Source organism: Gymnoscopelus microlampas (assembly GCF_963454915.1).
Source record: "Gymnoscopelus microlampas genome assembly, chromosome: 6".
Classification (NCBI taxonomy): domain Eukaryota; kingdom Metazoa; phylum Chordata; class Actinopteri; order Myctophiformes; family Myctophidae; genus Gymnoscopelus; species Gymnoscopelus microlampas.
The window spans coordinates 34,253,321-34,277,991 of record NC_139943.1 but is presented as its reverse complement, the minus strand read 5'-3'; the positions used below and the strand labels follow the sequence as shown (position 1 = coordinate 34,277,991).

General features: G+C 42.2%; 1 protein-coding gene across 1 annotated transcript; it reads left to right on the top strand.

Moving 5' to 3' along the window:
• Positions 1 to 302: 302 nt before the first annotated feature.
• Positions 303 to 23,769, top strand: LOC311046971 (nitric oxide synthase 1-like; the record flags this gene model as incomplete). Its single annotated transcript, XM_084059551.1, has 26 exons — positions 303 to 806; positions 1,532 to 1,636; positions 3,732 to 3,874; positions 4,190 to 4,352; positions 6,458 to 6,549; positions 7,589 to 7,730; positions 7,823 to 7,962; positions 9,608 to 9,782; positions 10,824 to 10,925; positions 11,894 to 12,088; positions 12,241 to 12,329; positions 13,933 to 14,077; positions 15,080 to 15,184; positions 15,690 to 15,748; positions 15,861 to 15,968; positions 16,341 to 16,515; positions 16,656 to 16,791; positions 16,916 to 16,994; positions 17,168 to 17,361; positions 17,564 to 17,733; positions 18,332 to 18,542; positions 21,578 to 21,665; positions 21,855 to 21,973; positions 22,265 to 22,413; positions 22,816 to 23,010; positions 23,623 to 23,769. The coding sequence occupies 26 exons, from the start codon at positions 303 to 305 to the stop codon at positions 23,767 to 23,769; spliced, it is 3,930 nt and encodes a 1,309-aa protein (XP_083915677.1).
• Positions 23,770 to 24,671: the final 902 nt, after the last annotated feature.

The following is a 24,671-nucleotide window of genomic DNA, read 5'->3' as shown; positions in this document are numbered from 1 at the left end:
GTGTCCTGCACCAAAAATAGCCAACCTTCAAGCTCCCAACACGTGCACTGGGACACGTTGTGAGCTTGTAGATCTGCCATTTCCGGTGAGGGACATGATGCGCAACTGAGCATTAATCAGGCTTTGACTCGCATGCCCTTTTTAGCTGATGATAAATCAGCACTTTGTAAACAAATAATCCTGTAAAGGAAATTTCCTCCAAAACTAATACTCTTCTCCCCCTCCTCTTCCTACAGAGCCATATCCCTGGGGACGCACAATCTCCGCACTTACATACACGCGTCAGAGCACACACCGGCACCATGCAGGAGTCGGAGCCTACAGTCTGTCAGCTGCAACCCAACATCATCTCGGTGCGCCTGTTCAAGAGGAAAGTGGGCGGCCTGGGCTTCCTGCTCAAACAGAGGGTGTCCAAGCCGCCCATCGTCGTGTCGGACCTGATCCGTGGCGGTGTAGCCGAGGAATGTGGCCTGGTGCAGGTGGGAGACATCGTCCTGGCCGTCAACAACAAGCCCCTGGTGGACCTGTCCTACGAGCGGGCGCTGGAGACCCTGAAGAACGTATCGACCGAGAGCCACGCCGTGTTGATCCTGATGAGGGATGCGGGTGGCCGCGGGGTGCTGGTCAACGGGGTGGAGGACAACAATGAGCTGCTGAGGAGCCTGTGTTTGACTTTCAGGGACCTTGGTGTGGGAAACGACACGCCTCCCCCGCAGGTGTTGGATAATGATGCCGGCGCAGGTGAGGAACCAAAGAAGGAACCCACGCCAACAGAGCACACCGATCCTCCTGCTGAGAACGACATGGTAGGAAACTAAATGATAAACTTTCTGTTTCTGGCAAGTAACTCTCGTTGAGAAGGCCATTTTATCACCTCAACAAGGGACTATTGTGCCTTGAGCTGCCTGGATAAGTGCAGAATGTTCAGTCAGTCCTATCAGTCCTCGAGTTCTCTGACACCTTTGATGATCCATTCAGGATCAGAGAACAGGCTACCGTGCCAGACAGTTCCCGTTCCCGTCTCCTTCTCCCTACTGTTTCATTGTCGCTGAATAAGACTCAAGGAGACAGACAGACAAACCATCTGTTATAGTTTATTATTTTTTATGGCACTTTTTTATTTCTATGAAACTCATATTTAAATTTACCTTCCATTTCCCTTTCTGTCACACTTTTCCCTTTTACTTGTGTAGTTATTGTCCACATATGGTTGCCTGAGTATTATGGCCCCTCTTTATGACACAATGGTCTTTGATCATATCTGCAAGCATAGTGGTTTGTAAAATTACTTTTAATCCACATGACACTGATTTTAATCTTGCTTCTATTTAATGCACTTTGTTTCCTCTTTGTTTCTTTTATAACCCCCCCCCCATTATTGCATATTGAGAGCCTGCACAAACCCCATTTCACCCACTTTTACCAGTAAATATTATGTTACAATAAAGTTTGAGTTAGATGAGTAGATTAGACCTCTACGATCCCCTTGTTGGAGCGACTCACTGTCACATGTCTCTGTTCCTCCCCGCAGCTTCCAGGTCACGGTCCAGAAATCAAAGGCCCAAAGTTCCTGATGGTCAAGAACTTGGAAACTGGCAACGTGTACAATGATATCCTCCACCAGAAGTGCACCGAGGTGAGATTATACTACAAACTACAAAGCAACATTGTTACCGGGTGCATATCTTTCTATAGGTTGGGTGGCCTACCCAGGGCTGTGTGAAGGTCAGTTTATGCTTTTGTGAGACAAGTGTCGAACAACACACACGTCTACTATTACTTCATGTCTCAGCATCCATACTGTCTGCGACTCGCTGACAGTGTCACCACAAAATATAAATAAGTGAATGTATTCTCTTGCATCTCTGGGGTAATGAAGTTAGGGAACAGTACAGGAAAGTTAGTGCAGCTTTAAATACTGTAATAGATAAATAGATTTATAAATAGAGTACACATACATGTCTCTAGTGTCTTAGGGAAGTCCCTCTGCCAAGGCTCAAGATGACGTCAAAACAATTGACTCAAGGTGGAGCTTTAGTTTGTTTGGCCTGAAAACCAAGTAATGCTTGGTCTGGTAATCTCCTCAAAAGAGATTATGGAGATTGAGAGTGGAGCACTTAACATAATAACACTTTGCGTACATGGGCTAAAACTATCAGGCAAAGAAATAAAACCTGAAATGTATGAGACTGTGAGAGAAAAGAAAAGAGCAAGTACATGTACTTGCTCAAAGAGAGCAAGTACATGACTTTTGTTTTACACATGACGAGTAACGTTTCAGTACTTGCATAAATTATTACTTCAAACCTTCCTTAAACGGATAGAGGTTTTTTGTATAAAGCAGTGGACAGACATCCTGTAATTCCACTTTGATCTATACCGCTGAGCTGAGCAGAAATGTAATTGATATGAGAGATATTGGCCACGTTTCACAAAGAGATGCTGCATAGAGATGCTGCGTGGGGCCTACGAAGGGTCTACGTATGTGTGTGTGTGTATATATATATATATATATATATATATATATATATATATATATATATGGTGTGTTTAAATGGTGTGCAGAGGGTGTTTAAACTGCTGTGTAGCGTAAGACAGCACTACGTAGACTGCGTAGGCTTCGTCCAGGAGGTCTTGCGTGCTTGCTGTTTCTCGAAGCCTGTTATAGGCAGACACGCAACGCTGTGCAATTGAGAACCTACGATGATGGTGTTTCCTGGAGCCAGTTTAGATAGCACGTAGGGCACCCAGCTGCTACTGATGAAGATAGTGAGTAGCGGGGTTGCTACTGCGCAGCTGCATGGAGGCTCTTACGCAGCTTCTACGCTACGCACGACCTGAAATTGCTTGTGGAAACCCGGCCATTGTGATTCTCTGGCTAAGTAGATGAATAGGAGGCAACACGGCACTCATATTTCAGGCACATGTTCTCAACACACACTGACTGGTACTGCAGACAACGGCTGCAGGAGTGGTCTCCTGTCTTGTACATTCATGTATTCATGAATGCAGCCATGATCTGCTTAATGAATCTTAACTAAAATATACACAGCACTTTGTTTTGTGCTAATTCTGAATGATTACAGTATGCCATAGCTATATTACTCTCATTCATTCATTGGAGACTACATTTTTGCTGGTAATTGCACAGCTTTTGCCGGAGAACAATAACATTATCATTTCAGCTTGGGTTCTTGAATGAATTCAAGCATGGCAACCATCTGCATGTCACACAAAAGAAGGAACAGCCATGTGCAATGTATCTCTATCAGTGGTATAGCCACTTCAGCCCTATACACACTTTGGCTATTTCAAAGAAAAATCTACAAGTAGATCTGTAGATCTGCTATTTTCAAAAGTTGTTTTATGCATTTTGAAAACTTGTGAAAATGGGACTTTCTGCATAATGAATACTTTTTACTTTTGGCACATATTTTGATGCCAAAACGTTTGTACTTTCACTCAAGTGAATTTTGATTAAAAGTACAAAACCTTTACTTATTTATTTTTTACAATGTTGTATTGATATTTTCACTTTTAAGTACTTTTTCCACCACTGCTCTCTATAAAAGAAAGAATAGTCATTGTGTGTATTGTGTGTAATGTATTTCTCTATGAAAGACAGAATAGGCACCTCTGTAATCTATAAAAGAAGGAATAGTCATCATGTGTAATGTGATGTCTATGAAAGAAGGAATAGTCATCATGTGTAATGTGATGTCTCTCTCCAGATGCCTGTATGCGCCAAGGAGGTGTGTTGGGGTTCAAAGATGATGCCCCAACGGCAAAGTTACTGTCTCCGCATGCGAACCCAAGACGAGGTGATCCCGCTGGCCACTGACTTCATAAACGAATACTTCACCTCCATTAAAAGGCAAGCACACAGCTTCATAGACCAATCTACCTCTCCATTAACCCATTAAGACCTGAAGCCGATTCTACAAATGTTTTCTAAATCCCAACAGTATTCTGAAAAAAACGTATGTTTCTATATCAGTGGCGCTCAAATTTTTTCATGTCAAGGACCCCCACAATTATATGTATTTGGCCACCGACCCCCATCTCAAAATTCCAGGGACCCCCAGAAGCAAAGATTTTAGTTCAAAAGGTTCGCTTTGATTTTCTATCACTTTGAATGACTTGTAACTGATTTTCTATGACTTCCATGGTGTGACTGTGCTGGGTTCAGGGCTGGCTCCAAGCCCCACGTGGAAAGACTGGAGGAGGTGATCGAGGAGATTGGGGATACGGGAACCTACCAACTGAAGAGCACTGAGCTCATTTATGGTGCCAAGCAAGCCTGGAGAAATTCTGCCCGCTGTATCGGGAGGATTCAGTGGTCCAAATTACAGGTGGGGCTACTGGTAACAGGCAGTGGTGTAAAGTAACTAAGTCAATTTACTCAAGTATTGTACTTAAGTACAATTTTGAGGTACTTTTACTTTAATGGAGTGTTTAAAATTTCTGTACTTTTACTTCTACTCCATTACATCTCAGAGGCAAATATTGTACTTTTACTCCACTACAATTATTTGTAGACTTTAATTACTAGTAACTTTGCAGATATAAATGATTACATTATGAAACATACATTAACCACTTTAGCCTTATTTTATACCTAGGCTATTTGAAAATAGCTGATCTACAAGCTCACAACGTGTCGCATCGCGACACGTTGTGAGCTTGTAGATCTGCTATTTTCAAAAGTTTAGTACTTTAAAGGGTTAGTTCAGATTTTTTGAGTATTTTTTGTAGGAAATACTTACCATTAATGTAGTGGTTGCAAAGGTATTAATTGATTGCCCGAGTCCCGTGGTCAGAGCTATGGTCCGTTTCTGATAAATATGAAGTAGTTCCGGTAGATTAGTAGATTTGGTGGGGGCCGCTCATTAAAAATAAATTAATTAAAAAAACTAACGTCATTTGTATTGTTGACCTATTTCTACCATATAGAGCAGGTTTCGTTCAATTTCGACCCCTCTGTCACATGGTACTAATGTTTGTGTCCAGAATCACTGCGCCGCGGCAGCCTACTCACGCACAAAATATATGACACAAAAAATAGTACCATGTGACAGAGGGGTCGAAATTGAACGAAACCTGCTCTATATGGTAGAAATAGGTCAACAATACAAATGACGCTAATTTTTTTAATTTATTTATTTTTAATGAGCGGCCCCTACCAAATCTACTAATCTACCGGAACTACATTCATATTTATCAGAAACGGACCATAACTCTGACCACGGGACTCGGGCAATCAATTAATACCTTTGCAACCACTACATTAATGGTAAGTATTTCCTACAGAAAATACTCAAAAAATCTGAACTAACCCTTTAACTTTTGGTACTTTAAGTACATTTTGATACCAATACTTTTGTACTTTAACTCAAGAACATTCTGAATTCCGGATTTGTACTTCTAACGTAGTACTTCTACATTGCAGGATTGATACTTTTACTTAAGTAAAAAACTATGAGTACTTTTTCCACCACTGGTAACAGGAAGAGTGGGCACTAAGGAAGAGTGTTTTGTCCAAAATGTTGAAAAATTAAATATTTGGACAATATTTTTTACATAATGTAAAGTATTCATGATTAGAATATGCTTCAACATTCGACAACTAAGGTCTAATATTTCTACAATTGCTACACATTGCTACAAAACCTGTATATCCAGTCATTTTGGGCCATAAACAAGAAGTTGAATGATAAAATTAAGTCTGATAATGATGTACCGTGTATGTGTCACATCAAGTATATTTTACATTACTTCAGACCATTTTTCAAATATTGGACAAAATAGCCAATTTTACATCGAGGTGCCCACTCTTCTTGTTTCCAGGCTACTACACAAACTACAGTAGCCTACAATTCAACTGTGCGCTCCATCTGTGCTTGGTTGGTTGGTTGTAGTCATTCTAGAGATATTGGTCAAAAGCTACCGTACTGCAATCAACCATAGATTTAGAACAGTATAGAATGGCCATTTCAAATAGCATGTGCTCTGCTTCTGTGTCAAAAAGCCAGAGGAGGTAACCAATCGTGCCTCTGTGGCACGTTTTTTTGTGTTACGGTGGATTGAATGGTATCTATCTATAACAATAAGCGTTATCGGGTCCCCCAGCAATTAGGTGGCTGTGAACGTGGAAGTAGGGCACTTACAGTATATAACCTATACTCTGTATCTATTAAATCACTGTTATTTTTTGTGAAGCTGACTAAAGATTTCATGAATTCATAACGCTCTTTCCTTAAAATTAACTCGATGCTATAGTAGACTTTAGACTAGTGTTGTACACATCACATGGCTGATGACCCAACACAGTCACACATAAAAATAAAATAAAAAGTTGAACCAATTCAGTTCATACCCAATGATATATTTCTGCCGTGTTTTAACCAGATTTGAGCTGCTCCAGAGTTTGTGCTTCATCATGACATTTGTTTTTCAGGTGTTTGACGCTAGGGACTGCACAACTCCTCATGAAATGTCCAACTACATCTGCAATCACGTCAAATATGCCACCAATAAAGGAAACATTAGGTGGGAATCCTTTAGTAATGCTTTATACATCTCCCTTTTTCCCATCTGTCATTCCATGTACAGTATCTCATCAACTCCTCTCTGTCACTACCCTCTCTCAACCCACTGTCCATCTGTCAGCGTGTGCACCGTCTCTTAGCGCTTTCTCTGACACTGTGTATTGCCTCTCCCATGTGTCAGTCTCTTTGTGAACTAACCATTGTTCGCTGGCTTGGCAACACACCCCGCTAGCGAGCAGTCACGCTTGGCACACCCGCAGACAGTGTTTGCTCGCCCACCGGTGACACCTCACATTTACACTACTGGCTGACAGGGTCATTACTGCACGTGATATCCCTGATATCTACAGTATGTTGATGAGGGCTACTGTGCTGTAGCTAGCACGTCTGTCACTACTTTTGCCAGGTTTGATTCGGTCAGTAGCATAGTATGTGAAAGTTGAAAAGATGTTTTGCAAAAACATTCTAAAGCTTAGAGCTTTGACAGCCATACTTGGTTCTGCCATAGATCTTTTTAATTTTTTACCGTAAGGGTCCGTTTGGCACACTCTCCTTTGCCCACTGTCAGAGTTAAATTAACATTTTACAGTGTCTCGAGTCGAGCTAAGAGATATCTAGAAGTTGTTTGGTGCTGCATGTCACCACTGCCCTCACACCAGCTGTTCTTTGTTTTTTTACGATCTGCAATGCCATCAAACACGCTCAGATATGGTATGTCGGTTATCTATTTGCTCTGGTCCATAGCGCTAAGGAGAACGCTATGGACCAGAGCTACAGAGCTATTATTATCTCCGCCAGGCCGAAAGGCATGGCGAGAGAGTATGTTTTATTTTCTTTGCAATGTGAAAATCCCTAGCTAGCAAAAATCTAATCTACAGTAGTATATCATGTTCAGATATCAACATGCTAATTGTGTGTGTGTGTGTGTGTGTGTGTGTGTGTGTGTGTGTGTGTGTGTGTGTGTGTGTGTGTGTGTGTGTGTGTGTGTGTGTGTGTGTGTGTGTGTGTGTGTGTGTGTGTGTGTGTGTGTGTGTGTGCAGGTCAGCTATTACCATATTTCCTCAGAGGACAGATGGTCTACATGACTTTCGGGTATGGAACGGTCAGCTAGTAAAGTACGCAGGCTACAAGTTGCCTGATGGAAAGATCATTGGAGATCCTGCCAGTGTAGAGTTCACTGAGGTAGGAATGATGGGTAGTTGCAGTGAAGTTGCAATAAAACATATTTTTGATCAATGTCGTCCGATCACTTCCCTTTTGGTCTCTGTCCTTAGCTCTGCATCCAGCAGGGATGGAAGCCCCCAATGGGGAAATTTGACGTCCTGCCCCTCCTTCTGCAAGCCAACGGGCAAGATCCGGAGATGTATGAGATCCCTCCAGAGGACATCCTGGAGGTGGACATCATACACCCCAGGTGAGTTTAAAGAATGTTCAAACATGTGCTTCACTCTTAAGCCATTAACACCTGGAACACACCTGTGTCATTTTAAGATTTATTTGGCTATTCAAAAATAGCAGATATACTGTACAAGCTCTATGAGCTTGTAAATCTGCTATTTTGGCTTTTTTTTTTCTTCCACTAGTCCTCATTATGGAGTGTCCTGACACTCAAACATGCACTGAATGAGCATCAGGACACTGCATAATGAGGATTAGTGGAACAAAAACTTTGGAGCTAGTAAAAGAGGCGATTTTCGTTGTTACACTCTACTCCATTATGCCAGTGGAAGGGGTCTCCACAATGGACAACAGGGGCTTTTATGAAAAAAAATCAACTGCCCCTGGTATGTTGGTGACATGCACGTGCACACATAGACATCAAAGGGGGCTTGAGCCCCTGCCCTTTTGTCTGTCGGTAAAAAGTGCCCTTGTCTCCTCTGACTGTAAACTGTAGAGACCCCTGCGCGCACCTGCAGTAAAGCTTACTTAATTGAGACCCGTGCCGTGCAGTGCTCGCGCAGAATTATAGTTGATTTACAAGCTCACAACGCGTCGCAACGCCAGGCATTGTGAGCTTGTGGATCGGCTATTTTTTGGGTGCGCGATACCGCCCGGCAAACGAAGTATATTATACCTAACTGAGGCCACAACTGAACGCAGTGAATGCACGCAGAACACGGACCAATTGTTTGAGACAGATTAGGTAGTATGGACCAAAAAAAAGCTGTTAAATTACTTGTCAAGCAGGAGCCTATATCTCTCTCTCTCTCTCTCTCTCTCTCTCTCGGTGTCAGCAGCAGTGGTGGGAAAAGTACTCAATTTCTTTACTTAAGTAAAAGTACTCATTATACAGAAGAATAAGTGGCGTCGTTAGGCGGGGGCTTCGGTGGCTATAGCCACCAATGTTTTATCCAAAGCCACCAATAAAAAAATTATTAAAAAAAGTTGTTTTACATTTTTTTTTATATATATCTATAACCTAACCCTAAAACCGAAATAAAGTAACAAAAAACAGGTAAAAGAAGTACCCGAATCCGACGAATATCCGCAAAATTTCGCGCGCGCAGGGGGGACCGTGCATGTGCCCTTTTGAAATTCCAGCCCCTGCCTCTCCAAATCTCTCTGCACGTCTCTGGTTGGTGAGTGATTAGCGACACATCAAAGCAAACACCTAATATGACTGGATCTCTCCTTTAAGAAGGAACCTGACCATGCAGTGCTTAACCAAGCAGCACAATGTTAAAACAATTGTAAAACTCACAGGTAACCAGCGAAGGGCATTTATCTTAGTGTGTGTAAAAGGCCTGGCAGCAGCGTTTTGTATCAGTTGCAGTCTTTGTATAATTGCACTTGCTGATAAGTGAATAAAGTGCATTACAATAGTAAAATCTGGAGGAGCTAAAAGCATGGATGCCCTATTCTAGGTTTGCAGGGTAAGAAATGTATATTGTATATTCACTGAAGGAACACTCATAGATTGAACTTAATGCCTTTCACTGTTTTTATCTCTGGGCCTGGGAATTTGTGAGACAACACTGTATTGTATTGGATTGAGTTGCATGTCACAAAACCCTTTATTCAGGTAAAGTATGTTGAATAAACGTTGTTTCCTTGCCCAGGTTTGAGTGGTTTAAGGAGCTGGGCCTGAAATGGTTCGTTCTACCAGCAGTGTCCAACATGATGCTGGATGTTGGGGGAATTCAGTTCACTGCCTGCCCCTTCAGCGGCTGGTACATGGGATCAGAGATTGGTGCGAGGGACTTCTGTGACAGCTCCCGTTATAATATTTTGGAGGTAATGTTTGTGTATAACAATCATTCTCAAACTGTTTTGGCTTCAGTACCTCCTTTCCCTGATTTCTACTGTAAATCCAAATGCCCCCCTTTACCCATCTACAACATTTTGCTTAGCAAAACTGCAATAGAAAACCACAGCTACAGTAGCACATGATGCTATGAATTAATAATAACCCTCTTTTGAAGAATGTAACAGTACAACTAAGAAATTAATTGATTGAGTTGCAATTAGTGCCAGTAAGCCATGTAAGACCAAGGTACTCTTCATTTTCAAAGCCAATGTGTTCGACGTGCCGTGGATGGTATTTTTATGATTTTAACAACTCCACACATGAATGCCTTACACTAATCTAAATTTAGCACCCCCTCTAAAATGAGATGCTTCATCTCAAGGGGCTATCCTCTCAATAAATTCTGACCAAATCATATGCATTCTTATTATTCAAATCTTAAAAATACAAATATTTGTACATATTAACGTGTACAGAAGAGTAAAATTCTTTGGTTTTGGTTCCTCAACATTGTTGCAGCAATAGCAACAATTAAAGAAATACAGTAATAAAGAATAGCAACAATAGTAATCAAAATAGCAAAGTATATTAGTCAGGGCACATGAGTCATAGCACACTAGACTACAGCATGTTAGCTAGGACACGCATTACAGTGTGCTCACATACTGTAAAGGATTTTAGAGCAATGCAGCATGACTTTGTGTTGGAGGCAATGTATTTTCATAACTGTGGCCAGTTCTGCTGTGAAAACAGCAGCACTGGCAAGAGTCAGGAGACCCAACACATTTGCATGTTGCATAGCCATAATTGCAAGGGGGAAATCTTTTATCTGGAGTTTGATGCTTTTCCTATTATTCTAATCACACCTAACACCTTCACCTCAAGTAGTGACAAATGCTACAAAGGCCTTAATGCAAACTATGATGGCCATCTCGCAACCCTCAGAATACTACAGAACATCATACTGTGTCATTGTCATATTACGTCTGCAATGAAATAATGCTGTCCTTACATTCCTTGCCATGTAGGAAGTAGGTATGAGGATGGGCTTGGACACCAGGAAGATCTCTTCCCTATGGAAGGACACAGCGCTGGTGGAGATCAACATTGCTGTTCTCTACAGTTTCCAGGTGGGCTCCTCTTCATTCAACTGATGAGATTTGAATGCGGTATTTGTAGCATTTATAGTGTAAACACAGGTGTCAGTATTATATTTGATCTTGTCATTCAGGCTCTGCTACTGTACATATTACTCCCTGCTCAACATAATTAGAAGACAGCCATTTCAGAGCACGGAGATAAAGCCTCCCCCACCCCCGTTACAGTTATATAACCCACAGAGGAGGCACGTAACCCACTCCAGTGTCTCTGCCTGAACTTTGCTCACCGGCTACACATCATTTATGTCTTTGGTCAACATAACATTGCCTGATTCCCGTGGTGCAACACAGTACAAATACAGTTCAGAGGTGAATTCCAGCTAGTGGAGAACAATTTATAAATTCACAAGTTGACAAGTGTCAGCAGCACATACACATGCTCTCAGAATATAGAATACATAACATTAGCCTCATAGCATAATTGCCTATGTCACTTTTTGGTCAAATTGACATTTTTGCCGAGCGCTACTCTCCTATCGCTGCTGCATCATTGTGACTTATTGCCTATGTCCTAAGCCAATCAGAACGCTTGTTACATTCCAAAATGACTTAAGCAGAAAGTGCTTTTAAGTAAACTTTTTTGTTGGGCTAAATTAGTTTTTGAATGTAACAAGAATTCTGATCTGTCTGAGAACATTGGCAATAAGGCAGAATGAATCAGCAGTGGTAGGAGAGTAGAGTTAGGCAGATATAAATAAAGGCAGTAAACATGACTTAGGCAAGATGTGTTTTTACTCATGATTGCCTAAGTCACCTAGATGACTTAGGCAGAAAGTGATTTTTTATTTGTTCCCTGAAAACGGAAAATGGAAAATGCTATGAGGCTAACGATACGTAACATTGGCAGATGTAATAATCTCTTCTGATGAATCATTCAGCTGAGAGCTCTCTGACAGTCAACAATCATACATGACATCCCTGCTGCCCTCTGTCTCCAGATATCCAAAGTGACGATAGTAGACCACCACACAGCTGCGGAGACCTTCATGAAACACATGGACAATGAGCACAAGCTCCGGGGAGGCTGTCCTGCAGACTGGGTGTGGGTCGTGCCCCCCATGTCGGGGAGCATCACACCAGTGTTCGGCCAGGAGATGCTAAACTATCACCTTACTCCCTCCTTCGAGTACCAGGTGAGGGAATGCAAACAGACAGTATAGTCATGAGGGATGGATGATTTGTCATGCTACAGTACATGTACAGGGTGTTTTTTTTCGTGTGCAGTACTAGATACCTAGTTAAGCTTCACACCAGTGTCTCTGTGCCTTCTCCTTATCTGAAACAGACAGATGCCTGGAAAGACTATGTGTGGAAGGCAGCGAACAACGGAACACCCACCAAAAAGAAAGCCATTGGATTTAAGAAACTGGCCAAGTAAGAATGCACTCTTTTGATAAGCCACGGCAAAAATATAAAATTGTATTTATATCGGATGCAAAGTTTGATTTGTGTTTATTTACTTGCATGGTTTACATGATGTGAATACCAAGCCATTTCATTCCGTCATCAACCATGACCGAAATAACACACTTTGGGCTCACCTGCACAAGTGCTGAAATCTTTGCCACTGAGCACACATTCTGTTCTGATTCTGATTCACACCTATTTATTCAGTGGAGAATTCAACTTTATGTCAACTGATTCACTGAATCAGTTGACATTTTTGAAAGAAATCTTGAGACCCACCTTTTTAGTATTGCTCTTACCTATAGACGGATTTTCGCGCGACGTCATCACAGAGCAGAATGCGCAATCTGCGCATGCTCGGGGGAAACGAATTGTTGCGCCGTTCACTCTGTTGTTATGTTCGGGAGTTAGATAGCCATAATTCTGCTATTATAGGCATAATAGGCATAATGATGCTATTATATACAAACAGATCCAACTTCCAACAAATCATTTTTATTGAGTAAACAAGGTATTACAAACTGCATAATTTAATCTACTTTCATTAAACCCGGTGAAGATCATTTCTTTTATGAATGGACATTTGACCAGAGCTGCTGCGGGTAATGGCGCCCTCTATAGGCTTACCCCTCCTCTGCGCGGTCATATCCTCTCAATGTTTACAAACATGAAACCCGTCTATAGAGCGTGCCAAAAAAACTGAAGGGGGCGTCAACAAGTGTCATTTGGTAGCGGCGGACATCTTTGGGGGGTATAAACAGGTTGACTTAACATTGCCCCCCCCCCCAAGTATGTCTGTAGCTACTGTGCCATCCATCCGCTACTTTTGACTTGATCTGCAGTGTCTGCTGAAATGAATCACATGACCGGGAGAAGCATCTGTGTCATTTTTAGATTTGACCTAAAAAGCATCATTTTACACTTTGGCTATTAAAAAATAGCAGATATACAAGCTCATAGCGCAATACCGAGTGCCACGCTATGAGCTTGTAGATCTGCTATTTTTGAGAAATCGTGAAAATGCGTGCAAATCTTTGAATATATATTTTTTAAAGCGAACATTTGTAACTCAAATCTTTGCTTCTGGGGGTCCCTTGAACAAAATATTTTAAAAAGATTGAGAACCACTGACATAGTAACATTAGTTTTTTTTTTTAAACGGTTAGAATTTAGAAGACATTTGTAGAATCGGCTTCAGGTCTCAATGGGTTAAAGCCATGAAACCAGACTTTTGCCAAGACTTTTGCCAAGACTTTTGGCCATGACCGGGGCGGTTGTGTTCGCTCTCACATTTCTAGTTCTTCAATGATGCAGTTTCTCATCAGTTTTTTCCCCTCACATTCATTCACTACAGGGGAGTTTTTCTTTGCTCGCTCATGCGGTAATTGTGGGGTTTATGTAAATTAAAGAGTATGGTTTAGGCCTGCTCTTTGTAAAGCGTCATCATGAGAGCTTTCGTTGTGATTTGGTGCTATATAAATAAAATTGACTTTAATCTATTTCTATACTTTTTCCATCTATCATTCTATACTCCCCCCTCCTCTCTGTCTCTCTCTCCCCTTCTCTGCAGGGCTGTGCAGTTCTCAACCAGGTTATTTGGTAAAGCAATGGCCAAGAGAGTCAAGGCCTCCATATTGTATGCCACTGAGACGGGCAAGTCCCAAGACTATGCCAAAACCCTCTGTCAAATCTTCAATCACGCTTTTGACGCAAAGGTACCATTAGAATACTCAAGAGAGATGGGTAATGTCTACCTGTATTTGTGCTGTTGTCTGATGGGAAGGGGAGCAGTTGGATCTCGGTCTGGGCCCAGCCCCAGGGCCCAGACCTGGTCCTGAATCCGACATGGCCCAGCAAGTAGAACGAATAAAGGGCAGAGAGGAAGCAAATAAGGCTTTTGTCACATTTTCTTCTGCTCACATGCATGAAAGTGCGGGGCGTCTGAATTGAGATTCATCCAGCCAGGCATTGAGCTGTAGTTTAAGATGAGATCTGAAAGCACCCCTGGCGGTGTAAATGACTTTGGACGAAGAATAATAACATGAGTAGCTCTCTCAATCATGTAGTGTTTTGGCTCCAGGACATTTTGCTTCATTTTCCTTGTTCCCAATGTGATCAATCATGCAACAAGCGATTGTGTTGCATGCATGAGTGTGTACGCGTGTGTGTGGTTCTGGTTCAGGGACAGATGAGAATGCCTGGGGCCATTCCTGCTTGTCATGTAGATGAGGATAGTTGTCTCTTCACACTGATTGTGTGGCACACTGACATTATAGTGCTGAGTGCTAATTAATTATATGGAAGCAGTGAGTACATTATCAACTTGTTGCCTGGGCAGAGTGTTCATTACAGCATTGTGCGGTGGTCTTCAACGAAGACCCCCTGCAACAAAGTGTTGCAGATTCAACTTTTTCATAGATTTCATAGATAGCTTCATAGACTTGTTTGACAGCACTGTCAATGTGTAGCGTTGTGTTTGATTCATGTTAATGTGTATTTTCAGACAGTCAACCATTTAAACCCTCAATACTTAGAAAACTTGTACTTTGTCAGCTTTTCCCCCCTACACCAAACCTAGCCTTTGCAGAAAATAGCCGTTTTGTTGATTATCATATTATATTCATGTGTTATCTTTGAGGGACCCTACAACCCTTTTTTTCTGCAATTACATTTTTTCAAATATGTAAAGAGCTTTCTTCTTCTTCTGTTGTCTGCAGGTAATGTCCATGGAAGAATATGACATGGTGCACCTGGAGCATGAGACATTGGTGTTAGTGGTGACCAGTACCTTTGGCAACGGAGATCCACCAGAAAATGGAGAGGTGTGTGTGTGTGTGTGTGTGTGTGTGTGTGTGTGTGTGTGTGTGTGTGTGTGTGTGTGTGTGTGTGTGTGTGTGTGTGTGTGTGTGTGTGTGTGTGTGTGTGTGTGTGTGTGTGTGTGTGTGTGTGTGTGTGTGTGTGCGTGCGTGCGTGCGTGCGTGCGTGCGTGCGTAAATTTGCAGTGGTGGACAATAGCAACGTATATTTACTTGAGTACTGTAGGCCTACTTACAGTATTTTTTTTTTTGTATTTTGGATACATCACTGTAGCCTATTTCAAAGACAAATATTGTACTTTTGACTCAATTCTAATTCTAGGAAGGATAACATCTAGCATAACATTTGACTGTACGACCTGCACTGTTAACAAGCATGTTAATAAAGCTTTGTCCACCACTGAATATTTGCATGCATGTTTAACAAACCACACCAACATACCTCAGGATTCATACAACACATTGATTATGCATATATATCAAAAACAACCTGTCGTTTGCATCTTTGTAGAAATTTGGAGCTGGTTTGATGGAGCTGAGCTGCCCAACACTTGACACAGAAGAAGTGAAGTGAGTTGAACTGTGTGGGCAGTAGTTGGCATGTGGAGTTTCAAGCTTTCAGTTCAGTCCTTGTATAACAAGTCTCCAACCTCTTGTTTCTGTGTTTCCACCTGTCTTCTAGGTCCTACAAGGTGCGTTTCAACAGTGTCTCCTCCCACTCGGACCCTCGAAAGTCCTCCAGTGACGAGGCAGGTATGTTCGGAAGTACCGGACCCTTCGCCAATGTCAGGTAATCAAAACAGAAATCATGCATGGACCTCAATAGGTCATAGGTTGACTCATGGGTTTGGTATATTTGTAGTGCGCACCGCATCGCACCACTCTCAGAGTGTGAGTCCATGTCCTAGATTTCTCTAGGACATGGAATTATCTCAGAAAAAAACACACCTCTAACCCACAATCCCAATTTTAACCATGTAATGACCCTAAAACAGTTCTGTTGGAATTAAAACCTTCTTCAACATTCAAACTGTGTAAATATGGAAAAAAAACGAAAATCACAAAAAAAATAAAAGATTGCACTGTTTAAAAAGGGCCGACTTGAGGGCCATTTGTCTAGCCCCAGTCACCACTGATCTTCACTCTTTCTTCCTCTTTGTAGGTACTCAGTGTTTGGCCTTGGCTCTAGGGCCTATCCACACTTCTGTGCCTTTGCCCACACTGTTGACACTCTGTTTGAAGAACTGGGGGGCGAGCGCATCCTAAAAATGGGAGAGGGGGACGAGCTGTCTGGCCAGGAGGAGTCCTTCAGAACCTGGGCCAAGAACGTTTTTAAGGTCGGTGCCTTACACACAGTCGCCCTTTGGGCTTCAGGTCTTTATGCTGATTACGGTCGTGGGGAAGTTCTGTGTTTTTACACATATTTTTTTACAGTGCACTCATCTTTTCCATGGCTTACTTTTGTTGCATGTCAAAGGTGGCCTGTGAGGTGTTCTGTGTCGGAGACGTGAACATGGACCAAGCAAACAACTCCTTGATCGTCAATGACCGCAGCTGGAAGAAGAGCAAGTACCGCCTGACCTACGTCAAAGAGGCCCCGGTCCTCACGGAAGGTACTCACTGGCCCAGTGATGACAAAACCACTATACACCATTGATTACTAGATTTTCAGGCAAATAAATCTTGAGGTTAGAATACAAGGCTTAATGTGATAACTGTGAATGTGACTGCCAACAGCATTGTACGCAATTCACAAGAAGAAGGTGTACGGCGCCAAGATGGTGGAATCTCTAAATTTGCAAAGTCCTAAATCTGAGTAAGTTTATGGTTTCATGGGACTGGGATTTAAACATTTTCATGATGTGAAAACAAAAGAAGAAATTGAGTTGGTTACGCTGAACAGCAAATTGTGAAACATTATTTATCAAATAGCAATCTGGAAGGGACTGAAAATGGTGTGTCACTATTCACCCCTCTACTCTTTCACAGTCGTACCACTGCGTTTATTCGGCTCAACACAAATAACCACGAGGGCCTGAAATACCTGCCCGGTGACCATGTGGGCGTCTTCGCTAGCAACCAAGTGGACCTGGTGACAGCTCTCATAAAGAAGCTGGAGGATGGTCCACCCGCTGATCAAATCTTCCAATTGGAGTTCGTGGAGGAGAGGAACACTGCCTCGGGTGGGTAATGTGTCTGTTTGGCAGTGGTGTAAAGTAACTAAGTACATGTGCTACTTAAGTACAGATTTTCTTTTTCAGTTCCATTGTCAGAGTCCACTGTCAGAGTTACAGACGGTCAATTTAGGAACCCAGAGAGTCCCTGGAATCCACTTTGAGAACCACTGGTGTAATAAACTACCTTCATGTTCTTCTGTCACTACAGGTACGATCAGTAACTGGTCACCGGAAAGTCGTATCCCTGCCTGCACCATATTCCAAGCCTTCAAGGACTTCCTGGACATCACCTCCCCGCCCAGCCCTGTGCTGCTGCAGCAGTTTGCTAACCTGGCAACCGATGAGAAACAAAAGGAGAAACTAGAGCTCCTCAGTAAGGTAATTCATTTAGCATTCAGCTCAATCATTAGCGCTCCTTCTCCGTGCTCTCTCGTGGGCCATGCTCTTGTGTTGAACTTGCTGCAAGTTTTGAAAATAGGCAAATTGTTTGGTTTAGCTTTTTTTGTGAGGAAAAAGTTGTTTATTCTGTTGTATTCTGCTGGCAATTTGTTCAACAATTTGTTCAACATTACTACACTACAATTATTTGAAAACTTCAGTTACTAGTTGCTTTTAAGATTTTGATATTATAAAACATACATTAACCACTTTAGCCCTATTTTATACCTGGGCTATTTGAAAATAGCCGATCTACAAGCACACAACGCGTCGCATCGCGACACGTTGTGAGCTTGTATTTTCAAATATTTTAGTACTTTTACTTTTGGTACTTTAAGTTCATTTTGATGCCAATACTTTTGTACTTTTACTCAAGTAAATTTAGAATTCTGGACTTTTACTTAACACGTAACAAAGTATTTTCTATATTGCAGTATTGGTACTTTTACTTAAGTAAAGAAGTTGAGTACTTTTTCCACCACTACCTGTGAGACCAAGTGACACCTCTGCAATCCCCCTTCCTCCTTGACCCCCCCAGGGCCTGCAGGAGTATGAGCAGTGGAAGTGGTACAACAACTCCACGTTGGTGGAGGTGCTGGAGGAGTTCCCGTCCATTCAGATGCCAACCACCCTGCTGCTCACTCAGCTGCCTCTGCTGCAGCCTCGCTACTACTCCATCAGCTCCTCACTGGACGCGCATCCCAATGAGGTCCACCTCACCGTGGCCGTGGTCTCCTACCGAACCCGAGGTACTATAGACGGATTTCCGTGCGACGTCATCACAGAGCAGAATGCGCAATCTGCGCATGCTCGGGGGAAACGAATTGTTGCGCCGTTCACTCTGTTGTTATGTTCGGGAGTTAGATAGCCATAATTCTGCTATTATAGGCATAATAGGCATAATGCTGCTATTATATACAAACAGATCCAACTTCCGACAAATCATTTTTATTGAGTAAACAAGGTATTACAAACTGCATAATTTAATCTACTTTCATTAAACCCGGTGAAGATCATTTCTTTTATGAATGGACATTTGACCAGAGCTGCTGCGGGTAATGGCGCCCTCTATAGGCTTCCCCCTCCTCTGCGCGGTCATATCCTCTCATGTTTACTAACAGGAAACCTGTCTATACCGTACGCACTGCCTCAATGCTGGAGCTATAGGGCTGTCGACGATCGTGACGTTTTACTGGACGATGAATTGTCATACAAATACACAGATGTAACATCATGCAACCCACAGAATCATACATTTAACTTAGATGGCACACCACTGGAGGAGGCTGGGGAGGTGGAGGGAGTTTTATAACAGACAGCTGCAGGAACGCTCGATTTCTGTTTGGCTTTGTAAACAAAAATTGCACAGGCCAGATATGACAAATAACTTCAATATTCAAAGAAATGACTGACAATGATCAATACTAAAAATGTAAACAAAAATGGCACAGGCCAGATATGACAAATAACTCTAATATACAAAGAAATGACTGACAATGATCGATACTAATAATCAAAATAAATAATGTAGGCCTACTATGCAAAATAGCCGATCTACAAGCTGTAGTGAGCTTGTAGATCTGCTATTTCCACTATTTTTGAAAATATTGGAAAGAGTATGAACTTTTTCAACTTGAAACGATTATGACGATTTTGCAAAAAATAGCGATTAGGCGATTATGTAATAATTATGACAGGCTTACCTGGGGCTCCGTGATCCATTCAAGAGTCACTCGAATACAAGCACTCTCCTCCTTCTGATTTAAAGTGCTACTTAGGTAAAATTCCTTTTACTGTGACTGATTGACAGGGTATGCTAGGTGTTCCCATTAAAGAAGTTTGCTTGCTCTCTTGCTCTTTTTCAAGGCCTTGAGGAGCAATTAATTATGTTTGTCTGGCCTCCCTGTCAGGTTCCTACAGGGAGGCCTCAAATGGCTGTATTCTTGACATTCCATTAGCAAGACAATTAAGCTCGAGCACGGCCGATGGCATAGAGCAGAGTTTTTAAAATATAATTTAAATTTAAATCATGAGTGATTGATTATTATTATTTTTTTGCTGGCAGACAGGGTACCTCGTACCCACACAGTGGTTCTTTTGATGTCACTGCTTGAAAGTCGCCACTGATGACTGAAAAATCACACCTTCTGTGAAGGAAGCGGTGCCTTTGGGGCGGGGCTTAACTCATTTCAGTTCATTTCACTTACCAAATTTGTACTTGGTAGCATGCTGCAAACTGGAATGATGGCTGTTTAAAGCCCAGCCAATGGGCAGACAGAGGGGGCGGGGCTTAACTAATTAAAGTTCGTCCCTATTGGTGGTTTTAGTCCATGTACAAAATTTGTACTCCGTAGCATGCTGCGAACTTGAGTTATGGCTGTTTAAAGGCCAGCCAATGGGAAGACAGAGGGGGCGGGGCTTCAGCAATTCATGCTCGTCCTTATTGGTGGTCTAAGTCCACATACCAAATTTGGACTTGGTGGCATGCTGCAAACTGGAGTTATAGCTGTTTAAAATCCCGTGCTCATACGGGCGGACGGACATAACATACGCTTGGGGTCCCTGCACCCCTCTTTTATAACTTCAGCAATTCATGCTCGTCCCTATTGGTGGTCTAAGTCCACATACCAAATTTGGACTTGGTGGCATGCTGCAAACTGGAGTTATAGCTGTTTAAAATCCCGTGCTCATCCCGTGCTCATACGGGCGGACGGACATAACATACGCTGGGGGTCCCTGGACCCCTCTTTGATAACCAGTGGCACGTGTGGCCAATGAGAGGAGAGATGGCATAGGCAATCTCCAAGTCCGTGTGTGTGTGTGCGCGTGTGTTTGTATGTGTTGCTTCTTTGCCGCGCTCATCCCAGGCTCAAACAAACGGACGGACGGACACGCAGACAGAGTCAAACGTAGAGCGGTTGGCACCGCTAAAAAGTCAATTGAGTCAGCCTGTCTGAGGAAATATTCTGGTGAGGACTTATAGGCTTGAAAGTTATTTTGGCAACACCAGTCTAATCCATAGGGCCAACATGAGACCTGAAATTGGAACTACAGTATCTGGGGAATTTCTATTGACTGTGTTTTGCCAGCAGGATTTGGTCCAATATATATTATATATATATATTTGTTTTTATCTCCAAAACACTGTGCTGTATGTACATACCACTTTGTTCTAAATGGTGTTTTCTATGCTGGCTCTCTCTCAAATGTTTACGTTAGCACATACAGTACGGTTTGACAAGGCTTTCACATCTACAGCATACATCTAATAGGTTGTACTTAACAGCTTCCAAGCCCTTAGACTACCAAGTAGTGAGCAAACATCACCAGCTGCAACTCACTGCAACTAAAATTTGTCTTCATTTTCCCCTCTTTCCTCTTATTAGATATGCGTGCATGCCCATGAGTGTGCACTGATGACTATAAGTAGTTGAATTACAGTTATTATCCTCTATAGCGCAGATACATTGAACATTGCATTGTGGGTAGTCTACCTGTGTTCCAGGGTGTCCCCAGCAAAATTGGTTTAACCAGTTTAACCCGCATCGGCTATTTGAAAATAGCCCATCTACAAGCTCACAACGTGTGTGACGCGTTGTGAACTTGTAGATCTGCTATTTTCAAAACAATCTTGAGAAAATGTGGACATGTACCTATATTTCTGGTCCATGACCAAATATATCATTTCGTAATGATGTCAAAAAGTTTGAGAACCACTCATTTAAAGGGTGCAAATGGGAGGAGTCAGGAAGTCTAAATATCCCGTTTGATAACTGTCATTCAGATGGAGAGGGTCCCGAACACCATGGAGTGTGTTCATCCTGGCTCAACAGAATAAAGAAGGACGAGATGGTGCCGTGTTTCGTCAGAGGGTAAACTTGTTTCTCTTAAGAATATATCCAACAATATATTTTGTGCTGTATTGTGTGGCTTGTCATTATGTGATTAATTCATTTCCTATTTCAGTCAGTTCTGTTAATTAAACCGATTAATTTTATTCATTAGCATCATCAATAATTGAAGGTTTATTTGGTTAAAGTCAGTTATGTTGATTCTTCTAGGGCGACGTCGTTCCATCTTCCCAAGGAGAACAAGTCCCCCTGCTTCCTGATTGGGCCAGGAACAGGCATCGCTCCCTTCAGAAGCTTCTGGCAACAGAAACTCTTTGAGCGGGAAATGGGTTGGTCTGATGCACTTTCAGAGACTAGTCCTACCTATTGTCACCTCACAGAGAGGTTCATGTGAAATCCACATCGTAAAATGATTTTAACACTATGCATGATGTGGTTGATTAGAATCATACCCGAGATGAAGTGCAAAGTGCTGCTACAGTGTGCATAATTGTGTAACAATAGTATTCTGATTAAATCTGAGGCACAATCTCAGGCCATAGTTAAACAAGACACTCTAAGTTAACTCATTGTTGCTGTACCATTCAGCAAAGTAAAGTCGAGGTATGTCCCCTCCCCAGGGATTGAGACGAGTCCCCTGTATCTGGTGTTTGGCTGCCGCCAGTCTGAGACGGACCACATCTACAAGGACGAGACCGTTGATGCCTTGAACAAGAAGGTGTTCAAGGGACTCTATACAGCCTACTCAAGAGAGCCCGGCATGCCAAAGGTACCACAACAAATTCAACGGATGATTGCGTTTGTCACAGATCTTTAGAATACTCTAAATGCTACAGAACATACTCGTATGAACAGGACACAGCATCTCCACATACAGTAGATATGAGTTAGTCAAGTGTTGATATTCCTTATCTTTTTCCATTTAATGGCCTCATCTCTTTTTAACTGTGTGGTGCCAGGTGCCAAAGACAAAATGCAGATGTTCAGCTCAAAAGTGAACAGCTCCACGCAAGGTGCAATTTCACTTCGCTGTGTTTGATTCTCACTCTTTGTCCCCCACTCCCCCTCATCTTTCTTGCCTTGTCTGTCATCTCCTCTCCTTTCTCTTTGCTCACGCTTAATGCCCATGCACTCTGTCTCGCTCACTGTTACCTCCTGCCACCTCCGTCAGAAATATGTCCAGGACGTGCTGCGCAAGCAGCTGTCAGAGAGGATGTACCACTGCCTGAGGGACGAGGGGGGACACATCTACGTGTGCGGGGACGTGATCATGGCGGATGACGTCCTGAAGACGATCCAGCAGATCATCAAGGTGCAGGGTAACATGAGCCTGGAGGACGCCAGCTTCTTCATGAGCAAACTCAGAGTAAGGCTTGAATTACTCTATTGCACAATGATGTATCATGTAGGCATGAAAGATGTCCACCGTATGCTGGCTGCCGTCACTGTCAACACATTATCACCCACTGGCTTCTCTACGTCAATGAGGGAAGAGAATGGGGGGTCCACACTTAACCAAGCACTTAGCCAAGCACTTCAATACACTACCGGCTTGTCAATTTGGTACATTGGTACTTTTTTTTGTTTTTGTGGAAGGAAAGAGTTAGAGGAAAGGGCAGAAGTTATATCTGCACACTGAACACACAAATATGATTGTAAGCTATTTGTGCACTGCTGACATTGTCATAGTGCATGACATCATATGTCTGTATCCGTGCGGATATTTTAAGGTGAAAGGAAGAATAAATAAGAAGAATAAATACAAACATCTGAGGTTATGAACATTTATTTGTATTTTTTACAGTCAAAGCAAGTCAGAATCATAATATACAATGGTAGTCTGAAACAATTGAATTGTAATTTGAAAACGGATGTGTTTTTTTTACCTAGTTCTTACCTAGTTTTACCTAGTTCAAAGCAACCATGTCATTCACCTTTCCTCCCTCTCTGCACCTCCACCTCCACCTCCCACCACCAGGATGATGGACGCTACCATGAGGACATATTCGGTGTCACGCTGCGCACAAATGAGGTCACCAACCGACTGCGTTCTGAATCCATTGCCAAATCCATTGCCAACATTGAGGAGAGCAGCAAAAAAGACTCTAAAGGCTCGGACGAGTGAGTGCTTTCTGCCATTGCTTTGTCTTCAGTGTGTTCTGCAGCTCCAGTATTTTCTACGTTTATTTGTTTATTATTTTTGTTAAGCTCTACACTGAAGGAAGGACCTGTAGTGTTGGAAACACAGATAAGACGTCACCCATGGTTTCAACCCCAAAAAATGCAGACATGTGTAACCATAGAATTAGAGAGCCTGCAGTGCTAAGAATCAGGATTAGAGTCAAAGCGAGCGACTGCCTTCTTTCTCTGTGCTTGTTTTATGGGCTCAAATTAATGCCAATATTATTTTGTACTTGTAAAAATAACTTGTATTTGTGAAAAAAAATTACATTTGTAAAAAAAAAGATTTGTATTCGTAAATACAAGATTTGTATTCATAAATAAAAGATTTGTCTTTGAAAAAAAAAAAAGATTTGCTGTATTTTTTTTTTGGGGTGTTTATAACATTGTGTTAAACATGTTGTAATTGTTGAATTACATTCTCAATGAACATTGTGACCAGAAAAAATAACAGTTTGCTCGCGTGCAGATCGGTTGTACAGATGCTCAAACTTTATTTTTGGCATTCTGCTCTTCCGGGGTCTGAGAGCCAATCACGTGAGGCCTTTCCCACTACCCAATCATAAAGCTCCATAGGTCTCCATGTCAACATGGCAAACAGGGTTGCCATGTTGGTTCGGTGAAAATGATTTAGGCCCATTTAAGCCCATTCATCTTCAAACTCCACCTTAGACTTATTTTTAAAACACGTCCATGAAACTCTACTCAGATATAATCCTTCTAATGCGTGAGGGGGCCGTCATTTTTCGAGAACTTATTACGGGGCCAGAGCTCAGCTCTGGAACCGTATTGTTATTGGCAGTATTCTGTCTCTTCTTCTTCTGCCACTTTTCGCAGTTCTGGCTG